Source organism: Pempheris klunzingeri, chromosome 20 (genome assembly GCF_042242105.1).
Source record: "Pempheris klunzingeri isolate RE-2024b chromosome 20, fPemKlu1.hap1, whole genome shotgun sequence".
Classification (NCBI taxonomy): domain Eukaryota; kingdom Metazoa; phylum Chordata; class Actinopteri; order Acropomatiformes; family Pempheridae; genus Pempheris; species Pempheris klunzingeri.
The window spans coordinates 20,179,786-20,194,089 of record NC_092031.1 but is presented as its reverse complement, the minus strand read 5'-3'; the positions used below and the strand labels follow the sequence as shown (position 1 = coordinate 20,194,089).

The 14,304-nt window shown below is 43.2% G+C and overlaps 1 protein-coding gene across 2 annotated transcripts in view; it reads left to right on the top strand.

Annotated features, from left to right (window-relative positions):
* The window catches only part of LOC139219627 (rho GTPase-activating protein 23-like), a 38,956-nt gene that overhangs the window by 14,154 nt on the left and 10,498 nt on the right, over window positions 1-14,304 (top strand). The window contains exons 2-7 of one of the 2 annotated variants that reach the window (XM_070851553.1): window positions 6,710-6,901; window positions 8,397-8,427; window positions 8,754-8,846; window positions 10,309-10,387; window positions 10,475-10,529; window positions 11,826-13,260. In XM_070851553.1, coding sequence (XP_070707654.1) covers window positions 6,710-6,901; window positions 8,397-8,427; window positions 8,754-8,846; window positions 10,309-10,387; window positions 10,475-10,529; window positions 11,826-13,260 — 1,885 coding nt within the window. Of the gene's footprint in view, window positions 1-6,709; window positions 6,902-8,396; window positions 8,428-8,750; window positions 8,847-10,308; window positions 10,388-10,474; window positions 10,536-11,825; window positions 13,261-14,304 lie in introns of both variants that reach the window. The other variant, XM_070851554.1, reaches the window with a different exon arrangement.

Here is a 14,304-nt window from a genome sequence, read left to right as displayed (position 1 = left end):
AGTTCCCTGTTTTTTCTGTTGGTGAAATAGCCCGACAAAGTGTGACATAAAAGATATAGAAAATAAGCATTATGGTCAGACATACAGACATCAGAGCTGTTCTGTGTTGAAGTAGAAGCAATATAATGACCAGTATAATGGCAATTAATTCATTAATGAATGATCATTAAAATCTCAGAAGTCAGAAATCATTCGTTTACTTATTCACTGTTCTCTGCAGATACTAAGTCATTTGCTGTATAGTGAGCAGCTCAAGTAAAGTGTAATTAATAACCCTCACCTCATAAATAACCATACCCTTGTTTTTGTGAACCTCGTGTTTGATGTAAGGCTGTTCCACAGTACTGCACCAACGTAAAACTCCGCTTCTGGCTGCATTATTTACTATAGGCACTATGCATGAATGCACACTGTTGATAGAAAATGTTCTGAGAGGCCAGTTTTGAGAGGCCAAGATGACCTCTTTAATTGTTTGTTGTGTCCAGCAAAAGGACAGAGAAAAGCAGCAAATCCTCACATTTCAGGAACTAGAGAGAGAGAGAGAGAGGGAGAGAGAGAGTAACATTGCTTTCTGCTCGATCAGTGGGCTGGACTGTGAGGCAAAGGGATGAGAGGAATGCGACTGAGAGAGAGAAAGAGAGACAGAGTGCAGGGATGTCAGCAAATAGACCCAAGGGGGAATGAGAGAGAGAGAGAGAGAGAGAGAGAGAGAGATGCATGGCAGCGTTGAGAGGAGGGAGGACTATACTTAGACAGCAATAAAGATAGTCAGCCACAGCCAGTGCTGCACTATAGTGCCAGCATGGAGGGGGACACACTGGAGCTCCTAGCAGCAGCATGGGATTGTATCCAATACTAAAATCTGCTCTGACAACAAACTGCCTTCTCAGCTCAACTGGTCCAGAAATGGAATTCAACTGGTCCGGGATGGATTTGCTTCTGAAATCCAGAGACAAGCACTCAATTGAAGCCAAATTGCACCGCAGCAACTAACCACTACTTCAGTGAGATCAGTGTGCTTTTTCTGACATGGGGACAGTTCTACTCGGAAATCTTTAGAGGACTAGTTAAGATTTGAGAGGGCTGTCAACTAATACTGCGTCTATAGCAACCCTGGTACTGATGCTGTTTCACATTCAAAATTCAAGGATGCTATTAAAGCCTAAGGATTCCTCATCTGTAACTGTGATCTGGACTAAATGAAAGACGAAAGAAGGCAAGAAGAGCCTGAGATTTGAGGAATAGCTGCTTTGATTATTGAAATTTGCCTTCACTTTCAAAGACAAAGACCAAGTCATACCCTGACTGGTAAAAAATGAGGACTAGCCTAAGACAGCATGGTAAAAAACTGGACAAAATATGACAAATGAAGTCTGTGTGTGGTCAAAAATTGCATGGTTTTCCCTGGCTTTGGACGGGATCATAATGGCTTTGAGACCCATGAAACACAATCTGATTAGTTGCCAAAAGGAAGATATATATGAATGATGAAGCTCAAGCTCAATCTAAGGAGGATCCAAGGATTACAAATTCACACATTAAAGACTTGGCCACACATTCACAGTGCTGATTGTGACACTTGAGTCATAGACTTATTGTGTAGATATGTTTTCCAGTGATTTACCTTCTGGCCATGTTGCATCGAGCAGAGATCGTGCGAAGGTGACCGGGATCTCAGTCGTTGGGGTCTGAAACCTTGTGGCCCGTGGTGTGTGTTGGTGTGTGGTCGCCACACTGACAGTACATGTGCATACGAATGTGGAGGTGCTATGCTTGGAGTCTCAGGTGTTGCACCAGCTCCGTCGGGCCACGAGTGGCGATTTCAGTGCTCTGTCGGGGTGGACTGCAGGGACGCTGAACCTCGCTGTATCTGGTTGGCTGTTTTAAGGGGTGTTTCACCTTGCGTCTCACCCCGGCCAACCCCCATCACATCACCAAGAAGACGGGGCTCCCGTAGGGTCATACAGCGCCATCGCTTGTCCTGGGTAAGAGGAGAAATAGACTAAAACTGCCCATACCTGATTTCTTTCTTGTCATTATGCAGTACTATTAATTTATATAAATTTCTGGCCAAGTGGCAATATTTTGCCAAACTATTGTTTTTGTTGATAGAAAAGAAATTAGTTAAAGCCAGATTAATGACATTCTTTTAGAAATACCAGGTCTTTAAGGAAAAGCATCCAATTGCACCTCAGTTGGGAGGTTCTTACAAAAGCATTATCAAAGAAGTAGGTGATGATGTTTATGGAATTGATATTGAAGTTCTTTCATTCATCCAAATCCCAATAGTACACAAACTGTCTGTATTCTGAAACCAAAAAGCCGTTCTGAAAATACACATCTCCCAGCATTTGTTTATGCAGTGACTGCCGGTCCACGGTCCATGGTGTTAAATAGCCGGGGTTTTGTTCTTAATATGCAATCTTTCTGGCCTCTGACATTAAATAATATTTCATGCTTTTCCTGATCCTGATTTTACTGTCACAGACAACTTTCCAATGTCAGAACGAAATTGCTGCAGGGATTTTATTTTGTGTGGTATGTAAAATGAAATTGAGAACTTTGGACTTATTTTTTACAACTGAAATTATGTTTTAGAGAGTAAAGTACCAAAAGCAGGTACCGGTTGGGTATTGCTACCGATTTCCTGGTACTGGTACTAGTTACAATGTCAGTGGTTCCAACCTTACTTAAAAAAAGAGAATCCAGTCTTGATTCTACTCATTTTCCTGATGCAGCTCTAAAAACAGCCATGGCTGTCATCCTTCTGAAGGGTCCTCATCTCCTGTTTGATCTGATGACTGTGGACAGGTGTAGTTCCTCCGGGATGCTTCTTCCCCCATCTTGCTTTAACTTTGCTTTAACTTGCTTTGATCAGCGCAAGAGAAGGACACCATTATTGACTCTGTTTACTTACTATGTTGGTGGGTTTATCACAGGGGGATAAAGTTGTTGTCATTGCTGTCAACTAGGGGTAACCCTAAATAGTCAACTATTCAACGATTCAATCAAAGGAGCTTGATTTGGCCACCAATCTTTACCATCACTGAGTCCTCCCAGTGTCGCAGTTTTGTGAAGATGTCATTGTGACAGAATCATCCCACTGGATCAGTCCAAAGAATCATCCCACTGGATCAGTCCAAAGAATCATTCCACTGGATCAGTCCAGAGAACCATTCCACTGGATCAGTCCAGAGAATCATCCCACTGGATCAATCCAAAGAATCATCCCACTGGATCAATCCAAAGAATCATCCCACTGGATCAATCCAAAGAATAATCCCACTGGATCAATCCATAGAATCATTCCACAATCCAAAGAGTCGTCCCACTGGATCAATCCAAAGAATCTACCCACTGGATCATTCCAAAGAATCTACCCACTGGATCAATCCAATGCACTGTTATTTTCATATTTTAATTTTTCTGGGCACTGTGATGTGTTCTGTCTGGTGTGGAAAACCACTGAAGCCAGTGTCACAAATGAGGGACACCCCTGCTGTCAGGTTTAGAGGTGACATTCACCTGTGTCAGTATAGGGACTGCACAGTGGAGTCAAACAGGCTATTACCAGCCTGTCATCATCCACAGTTTGGAGGAAGATTCAGCACGTGGAGTTTGATTTATTCAAGTTTGTGCGTGTGCGTGTTATGCCATATCTCTGTGCCTCCTCTATGTGTTACGTAATGTAGCACTGAGAGGGCCTGTTGACTAGCAGAGGGGAAAGGAGGTGAGACCGATGCCCTCACTACGCACAGATTCATGTAGCTTTATATTTATATACAGGTTTATCTTGTCTTATAAAGTCTTGTGCGTGTTTGTGCTTTTACATCGTCTGTTCAAGTACACGTCAAGGATCATACCTTTTCCACATACTGTCTATATGTGTGCGTGCTGGTAGAGTGACTCTTTTAGTAATCCAGCTTCTAGCATATACTGTGTGTGTGTGTGTTATTGTGTCTGTCAGTTTGCATTATCTGATCTGTTTGTGCAGGGTGGATGTGTGTCTTTCTGCACTGAGTCCCTCTTTCTCTCTATTTTGTATGGTCCGAATGTCAGATGAGATAAATCAGTACAGCTCTGCAAATCGCAAACTAAATCCAAGTCAGCAAAATTAAATGAGCAATGCAGTCGACAGAAAAACAAATAATGGAGTGGTCCACGTTATTGAAGAGCTTTATTTGAGTCAGTACAACAAGCCCTTGTCCTAAAAGAGCTGCACAATCAGGCTGAATGTTCAGGATCAGTTAAGGAGGAGTAGTCAGGATGTAGGGTAAGAGTACATACTTCTACTTTAAGTCTATTGTTTTTATGAAAAGTTACAAAAATATAGAAAGAAGGAAATGCACACAGACTAGCATTGTGTCGTCTGGTTGAACACAGCAGTGTCATAGATAGTTGCCAAAAAAATCCCACTGTTTAATAACACACACTTATGCACTCATGGCATGTTGGCATTTCACACTGAGTGGGTGGGCAAGTAAGGTGTGTGTGTGTGTGTGTGTGTGTGTGTGTGTGTGTGTGTGTGTGTGCACGTGCACGCACAACACTCTCTCCTACACACCCACAGACACACATTTCTGGAAATGTCAGTGGGCAGTAATCCTCTGAGGTTATTTTATTCTGTTTGTGAAGCCTGATGGTGAGGATAATATATAATACTTTTAAAAAGTTTGAAAAAGTCGGTCTGAGTTGTAAAACTACTTCAGTTTAATGATTTAATGATTGAGGTCTTTCAGCACATTACACTGGTTTATATTCAGCTATAATTATCTGATATTAGGGCAAGGTCCGGTTAGAAAGCAAGCTGACACCACGGACGTACACTGCTTATCAGTGATTTGGTAAATGCTCACATAGATTGTTGTTACTTGACTATACTGGAAAAATGAATCTAACCTGATTGTCTTTCCTCTGTGGGAAGTGTGTGTCGCTCCTTGGACTATTCTTAGAGGTGAAGGTTTCCCAAAATCACACCTCTTAAGGGCTTGGCCATCCACTTCCTGTCTCAAGAAACAGACATCCTGTTGTTTTTGTAACTGGCTGAGACGGCTTTCAGTGTTTTTTTTTGTGTATAATGATTGTGCAAGCTTTTCTGTTACATGTAGATATAAAGAAATTATGATAGTGATGTGTGTGCTTGTGTGTATGCTTGTAAATAGATGGTGTTCTTATTCTACCCCAAGATGGCTATTTAGTTTTTCTTCATAATGCAGCAACGAGATGTATACCAGAAATTCCCCAGTACTGCTTACTGTGTCTCGTCCTGTGTTCAATCATTTCTGGTTTGAAGTATTTAAGATCTTTAAAGCTGTAGTCAATATTTTGTATATCAGTAGTGATGAATCAGCTCTATAGACCCCCTCTCAGCTACTCTCAGCTCATTGCTTTTAAGGGCACATTTGCTGTTTGGTTTCAGTCTCACAGCTCAACAAACTGGTGTCCAGAAGCAGCAGCAGCAGCAGCAGCAGGCAGCTGTTCTCAGTGATACCACTGTACACTACCTGTCCAGCACCAAGTGGACAACTAGCTCGAGCTAGAAAGAGAAGGGTGGAAAGAAACACAATTCCAAATGAATGATGAAGTTACTCCTGAGCTGGAGGATGAATAAAGAGGCAACTGTTCTATATTACCTTAGCTGTAACAACTTCTCGTGTGTCTGTCTCCCTAGTGGCTAACAATTGATTAATGGAGCTTACATTTTTGACCTATTTTAGTGTTTTAGTGCCTTTAAAACATTGTATATAATAACTGACGGAAATGACTCCACAAACCCACTAAACCTAAACTATAACAGGAAATAATGAGCAAAAAGATCTTATATCCATTATATCATGTCTGAATCAGGACAGGGCTTCAGTTCAGGCAGAGCACTCAAGTGGCATCTACATCAGCTGACCGGCCATCAATTGTTTCATTCACGTATCAATCAATCAATCTTTATTTATATAGCGCCAATTCACAACAGCGTTATCTCAAGACGCTGTACATGAAGAGCAGGTCTAGACCAAACTCTTTAATTAGAGAGAGACCCAACGATTCATGAATTCAAAATTAAGGATTCAAGAATTCCCACATGAGCAGCATCTGTGGTTCATACATCAGCTGAGTCCATCATTCTCCTTATAATTTGATAGACTCACAAATATTTTTTTGTTTAATCACCCCAAACCAATGATCAAGATCAATGTTGTTGTATAGATGTTATGTAATGTTTCCAGGCATGCTTGAACTACAGTAGATCCCTTTTATCAGTGTTGGAGAATCGACTGTGGGTTAGTGTATGAAACGCTGTACCCTTTAGAAGAATCAGTGGATGTTTTTAGTCAGCTGTGTGTTCCCTTTGTTCATCACATTTTCCAGATCTCTGTTTATGAGGCCTAATAGTTTCCTGTTATAGAGCTTCCTCTTTAGAGGGAGGAAGTCTCTGAGAAATTCCTAGTATTGGTGGAATTCTGCCCTGCTCGGATCTGGGCAGAGTCCTCAGTGAATGGGCCTCATACGCCCACATCCTCCCACACACACTTCCCTTAAATGTACACAACTGCATACACATTCGCACACACAAGTTCACTGGAGCCCCCTGAAAATGGTGCTCGCGATGCACTTTAGCACTCACATGGTAAAGGTTTCTCATTTTCTACCAAGAGGAAAAGGAATGCTTACCATTGCTGATCTAAATACTTTCTCCATTTTCTCTTTTCCCTAGGCTAAAGGGCGGAGAGATGGCATGGTGTCGTCCAATGAGAACAGGCGCCGGCCGCTGTCGTCGGGTGAAGTGGAGGGTGTGTCGTGGCAGGGCCCTCGGACCATTTTCCTCCAGAAGAACTCACAGGGATTCGGCTTCACTCTGCGCCACTTCATCGTCTACCCGCCAGAGTCCTCTCTCCACAGCTTCAAGGTGAGCACATCTGGACACAAGATTGAATTTGACTAATTTCAGTGATCTAATTCAAAGTGATGTTTAGCGAAGCTGACTGCCTTCATAAAATCTGCATCCTCTTGACGACAGGAACATCAGATAGAGGCTCAAACTGTCTGTAGAGAGAGACTACAAGTACTGCAATTGAATTAGTATTTGAGAAAATGCCCTCAATCCTTCAAAAGTAGAAGACTGATGATCTGCTGAGAACTGATACTGGACAGGGTCGTTTTAAAACTAAATGTCAATTTCAGCAGGAGTGTGAATGTAGCTTTGATGAGACTGGACCTAATCCTTAATTGTTTTTATCCATGCTAGTGCAGACTGAAATATCTTGGCAGATATTGGATAGATTGCCAGTCATGGTCCCCAGAGGATGATTCCTAACAACGTTTTTTATCAGTGTTTTATCAGGCACCATCAGCAGTTCAAACATTTACCATCATCAAAACTTTTTTCATTTATCCAGTGAAATATCTCCACATCTGCCAGATGGTTTGGAAAAAAATGCTTCATCATCAGGTCAAAATTGACAAAATGACAAAAAAGCAATGATTGACAACAAATTCAAAATCCGTTAGAACTCTATTTTTATTTTATGTCAGGATACTACTGTCATATCCCATCACTGCAAAAATACAGCAATTCTGTCACATTCACTCCCTGGACTGGCACATCCCAGCTACTGCACCATGACTTTCTCTGTCTGTACTTACCTCATTTGTTAAATCCCTAAACAAACATGACAAAAATGTCGATTTGACAATTTGTGGTTGAGGGGGAGTTCCACGTTGGAATGTTTTCTTGCTGAGCAGCAGCTGGGTGCAGTAACCATGTGCAGCTTCCTGGAGTCTTGTTGTTGCAGTGAAGGTGTCAGGTGTGTTAACATTATGCCTGTACAAAGACCAAAACCTGTGCCCTACGACCGCATCGGGCTGCTATAAAAAAAAACAAGAAGTCACATCTACAAACAGCACTTTCAAGTTGTTGCATTTAACCTAAGTCACTCTGACCATTTTTCTATGATACAGGCCCTACACCTACACACACCTCTGGGTGCTGTGGTACTATACACAGTACGGTAACATCCGTATGGCCTGGACAGAGGTTGGCACAGCAGCAGACCTCAGTCTGTGTGCAGAGCCTTTTGTGCTTCCCGGTCAGGAATGAGCTAACTCAGCAAAGCTTCAAAGCTTCCAGATAGACCAGCCAGCAGGCCTGTTCGTTAGCAGACAGACAGTGATACAGGCAGTCACACTGACAGGGAGTCAGTATGTCAGTCAGTGAGACAGTCACACACTCAGTCATATTGTAAATCAGCCAGCCAGGCTGCTGAGCAACAGCACAGACTGCCCAGTCAGCTGGAGTCACCCAGACCTGGACTGGGAGTGGAGCTTTGGGCTGAACTTGAGCTGAGCAGCGCCCCCCTGTGCTTCTCCTCTCCTCTAACAGCGGCTCTATGTTTCTCCCACAGGATGAAGAGAACGGAAACACAACTGGAAAAGGTGTGTTTTGGGTTTCTGCTGACTACACTACACACACATAAGGCACTGTTGAATCTGTGTCATGGTTTCTGATGAGTGTCTCTACATGTTGTTTGGGCTCATTAGGATTTACGGTATCTGTTGTGATCTCTTCTATAATGCATGAATGCTTAGAATGTGTATGTGGGAGGGAACTTTTTGTTTCCATGTGTAGGTGGAGCTGATTCAGCTTTGTGATATTGTCAGTGTAGGAGATGTTTGCTCAATTTAGATTCAGTCAGTGTGTGGACACGTAATTTGTGTGTGTGTGTGTGTGTGTGTGTGCGTGTGTGTGTGTGCTGAAGCAGGCTGTCAGCGGCCTCGTTTGGAGCCAATGGATACCATCTTTGTGAAGAGTGTCAAAGAAAATGGTCCCGCCCAACAAGCTGGACTGTGTACAGGTAGAAGACCCATTCACTCACCCATTCTAATCCCAGCACTTTATTCAAGGTTATAGACTGTCATCACCCCCTCCCCTGTCATTTTGCTAATCCCTCACAAGAGTGGTGTGAAGTTTTAAGTGTTTTTATTAACAAAGTCTTGTTAAAAAAACACTATCAAAAAATCAATTTTTCAAACATGACTAGATTCAAAACACTCACAACAAGATATTCTCACTGACACTGCCTATAGACGCTATAGACCATCTGTGCCAGATGGTACAAGACCATCTGGCACAGGACAGGGGAAAACACAGACAATATATACACCAGGGAAGGGAGCACGGGTGGAAACAATAAGGGTGGGGCAGGAGCGGGAAACACACAAGGGCAGGAAGTCAAGGGATGTGAAACAAGAGGGAAAAGTTGAACGCCACAATAAAACAGGAAGTAAAAATCATAAACTAAACTTAAACAACACATAACACTTTCCCATCTGCTTTTAAACATGCTGCCGTTAAACCTCTTTTAAAATAAACCAAACCTCGGTCCTTCTGTTCTTTTTAGGCCAATCTCTAAACTTCCATTTTTATTCTGGGAGAGCGAGAGCGCAATTTTGATTCTTTTAGATTCATGTGCAGCCTTTGACACAGTAGATCATACCATTTTAATTGACTGTCTTAAAACCTGGGTTGGTATCAAAGAATCGGAAATCTCAGAATCGGAAATCGTCCAGTCCTCCAAACCCCACCTGTGGCCTTGGTACCCTACTTACCAATGTGGAGCCCGTTGCCAGAAATCTGGGAGTATCATTTGATTCTGATCAAAGCTTCCAACCACAAATCAATAAAACAGTCCAGTCCTGCCTCCGCCAAATAAGAACCATCTCCAAAATCAAACCAATGCTTTCATACTCTGACCCGGAGAAAGTCATGCATGCATTAGTGTTCTCTAGACTTGACTGCTGTAACTCCCTCCTCTCTGGTGTAAGTCACAAATCATTCTCTCGGCTCCAACTAGTTCAGAATGCAGCAGCTTTTAACAGACAGCACCATCAGCCCAGTCTTGGCTTCTCTCCATTGGCTCCCTGTTCGATTTAGAATTGATTTTAAGATTTGACTGATCACGTTTAAAGCGTGTATGGGTCTGGACTCACGCTATATATATTGTTTGCAGCCTTAGATCGTCAGGTGGGGCCCTGCTGGTTGTTCCAAAGTGGAGGCTTAAGTCTAAAGGTGACTGTACTTTTGCCATCAGGGCTTTGAGACGACCTGCCTGGGGAGACAGGGCCCCCAGAGTCACTGACTTCTTTGTTGTTTTTTCCACGTCCTTTTATTTATGTGTTTAATATTTTATTGTTTTAGAAAGCATGTTTAAAGAACGTTTGGCTTCATTGGGCTCCCCTACTCACATATTTCACTCCTGTATGTGTGTGTGTGTGTGTGTGTGTGTGTGTGTGTGTGTGTGTGTGTGCGCACCCCAGGGGACAGGCTGGTGAAGGTGAATGGGGAGAGCATTTTGGGGAAAACCTACTCTCAAGTGATCGCACTCATCCAAAACAGGTGGGAGACTAGTGTTTCTAAATCCTATTTGATGTTCACATACGACGTGCTCCTTATTTTACTAGTGTATTTTGATCTATTTTGTAGTGAAAACATCCTGGAGCTCTCTATTATGCCAAAAGATGACGATGTGTTGCAGTTGGTAAGTGTGAGTATTATCTCTCTTCTCTTTTTTTCTTTCCTTCTTCTCACCTTGTGTGTGAAGCCACAGCAGTTAGTCTGTCTACATACTATCATGGCCTAAGTAGCTCTATTCTAATTAATGTAGTCACTTATTAAAGACAAGACATTTGGAATAGTGTATGGGCAGAAAGGAGTATACTGACTGGTAGAAAACAAAATGACTTGGTACTGACGTGTAGAAAGACTGCACTAAAGGAGGCACTGTAACAACCAATACCAGGGTAAAGAAATTAAAAACATCCGATTTCTTACATGAAAAAAACCACATGCCAAGAGTGAATATATGAAAATGACGGCTGATAGTTTAAATAAAAGGGGAATGAAAATCAAAGCCATTCAGATTCAACTTCTTGTCAGCAGTGCCTTTATTTCGGACCTTTTTAAGAATAAGGTTGGGGCTATGATTTTCTGAACAAATCTCATGTTTAGACCCAAAGCACCAGTGAAAGTATCTTTCTAACATAACAGGCTTTGACAGACAAACAGAACATATCTCATTTGTCTGTGCTATAGAATATTTGTCCAAAAACTATTAAAAACACATCAATGAGGCACACTGTTGCAGACATGTTTCTTCATCACCATGAGCACACACTGTAGTCTACTAATCCTACATCCTACACACTCTCTAGAGCACGAAAGGTGGATTACTCCGCTGTTTAAAGTAGTCTCCAACAAAGGCACTATTTTCCTCCTGTTAGCACTACTTTGTTAAAAATTGCAGAGAGAAACCATTTTAGGAAATGACTGATCTAAAAAATGAGACGATGAATATTTGGAGCTGTTTTTAGATTTACATCTACAGTAAAACAGGGTTGTGGGTGGATGGAAAAGTGACAAAAGTATAGATTAATGGCAGCCTCGTTGTTAAAGGTTTGATTAAAGTCAGATTTATACGGCAGCACTTTCATTTTTTAAAGTTCAGTATTGGTTGTATAATAAGGATTTAGTTTTTATGGGGCCTGATATTGCTGCATGGGGCAGCTGTGGCTCAGAGGTGGAGGTGGTCGTGCATTAATCAGAAGATCAGTGGTTTCGATTCCCAAGTCGAACCCCAATTTGCTCCTGAAGCAAAGTGTGTAAATGTGTAAGTATAAGAAAGAATAGTCTCTTCCAGCTTAGATTCCAGTACAGACACTTTACCATTGTGTTTGTTGCATCTGCCTCACTCTTCCCTCTGACTGTTCCTTCCAGCTTTGTTGCTTTATCCTTTCTGTCATGTTTTACATTGTGTCCTAACCCCTCTTGTCCTCAGGCATACTCCCAGGATGCCTACCTGAAAGGCAATGAGCCATATGCAGGCGAGGCCCAGAATCTCCCTGAGCCACCACCTCTCTGTTACCCTTCCACCAAGCCCAGCTCCACAGCCCCACAGCCCAGCCACAACCTGCACAGTCCCCTGGACAACTGGCAGTGCCGACCCGGCCCCACCACCTATCCACTGGACAACCGCCCCCCTGCTGCTTCTACCCCCACCTCCAGCTGGCCCGGAGGTTCTGAGGATTCAATCGGCCACTTTGCCCCATCGGGGCATCACCGTGGCCGCTCTTCTTCAGCCATCAATGCACTGGACTTTCACTTTGCTAACCACAATGCTGCCATCGCCTCTGCAACTCTCCCTGCACCACGAAAGAGCAGCCTGCCGGCCTCTGCCCGCTCTCACGCTGATGCTCTCTGCCACCAGGCTCTGTCGGACTGGTACTACAGCCAGGCTGAGGCTGCTGAGCGCATGTCCCCCCGCCACCGCAGTGTATCTCAGGATCGTTTAGTGGAGCTGGGGCTGGGGTTGGCGCTCGGCCCCGGACCCAAATCTGCTTCCACAACTTCAGCAGAACAACGCAGAAGAGAAAACCTCCTGTCCCACCACCAGGCAGCTGCCTCTTCCCTTGATTCCTATTGGCTAGGGGGCTGGGGTGGTGTAACAGGACCAGGTAGCAGGTCATGCTCTGAGAGCCTGCTCGCAGCCTATGCCGAGTACGAGCACAACTATGGACGCTCTGTGGAAACATTGGCACAAGCCTCTGCACTGGTCTCACCACGCTATGAATACTCATCACAAGACCCCCAAACAACAAAATTCAGTGAGCAGAAAGTGTCAGCAGGGCATCCGCACCAAACCACAGTGACAGCCCCCATCACAGCCTCCCCCTCGGTGCCCCCTAGTGGCAGGCAGTCAGGTCAGCAGGTAGCTGAACCCCAAACAAGGCGAGTAAAAGAAGCAGAGCTGGTGGGCTACAAAAGCTATAGCCCTTCTTTCTCCTGCAAAGCTGGTCACATCCTCCAGCAGGCCCACTCCTTCAGAGAGCCCAGCCCTCACCTCAACAGGAGCCCTGGCAGTAGAAGCAGTCCTGCAGACAGCGAGGGGGGGATGGTACCCAGGCCCCAGTCTACCCCAGCCATGTCTGTGTCAGAGGAGGAGAGAGCCCGACTGGGTGAGGACAGGGAGGTCATCTCCCCCATCTCCCTTAATCAACAGGTGGTCCTCAGGCAGAAGCCGCCCTCTGGCCACCGAATGCCTGTTCAGGCCCTACGGCATCCCCACTACACCTCACCTGTGGAGTCACCCGAGTCCTCTGGTTTAACACCTACGCCAGAGACCCCCTCTCCGATATCTGGGGGGCCAAGCCACAGGGGCAATGGTAGCCTGGCACAGCATGCATTCAACTCCCTGTCCTCTATCCCCTTCATAGGTTAGTGACCTTATCTCTGTAGGAACTGACTGCACACAGCTGTCAGAAGACATCACCCTTTGTCCTGATAAAGCAGCAGATTAGTGGTTATGTTACAAATGGTGTAAATTTCAAAAATGTCTTTGTGGAAATTAGATCACACTAAACTAACTCAGCAGTATGAATTACTACATATTGTATTTCCAGTTATTAACAGGCACCTTTTTGTATGATTTGAATAACCATGTCTGTTGCTACAGAGCTTATTTATGTGAGGCTTTAGTCGTGCACCTTTTCTTTCTGTCTGTATCTCTTTGTCAGCATTTTTGTGTCATATACATGTCAACATAATGACTGTACCTTCACTATATTTAGTTTCTGTGTATGTAAAATTGTGTTGATGAACACTGAATGTTAAATGTTTTAGTACTTTCCACTTCTGTGCTTGTATACTGTAAATAAGCAACAGCAGATGGAGGTTTTCTTCTGCTCTGGAGTCAGAAATAATCTTCCAGGCTCAGTTCACAGGCCTAGTAAAACTCGTGGACAAAACAAAACTGAGTATAAGAAGAACTGCTTAGGCGTACCATTATTGCTTCAGACTGAAAATGTGCAGTCTAGCTCACACCACTATCAATGCTAGTTAGCTTAACTTACAAGTTCAAACTGTACACTAGCCTATAATGAATCTCAAATCATAGTGATTGCTGTTCATTTTTTATTTTAAAGAAAGGCAATGTAACTTTTTGAAGAAGTAACACAATACAAATAACAAATGGTGAGATAAACTCAAGCGATAAAACACATTTCTGTAAACAGAGGTTTTGCTGCTCAAAGTTATGCCTCTAGTAGCTATTATTTAAATCACATTCCATATTTGGATCGGTTTGCTAACAAGTGAAACCAGACAGAAGCATTGTTTAATTGACTGTATTACTGTGAATATTGTAGATGTAATACATTTCAACAATATCGTGGAACAAGTACAGTATGAGACTTTCCAACTGGCTTATTGCAATTACATATATGATATGTCTATATGATATGATGTGAACATAGCATTTT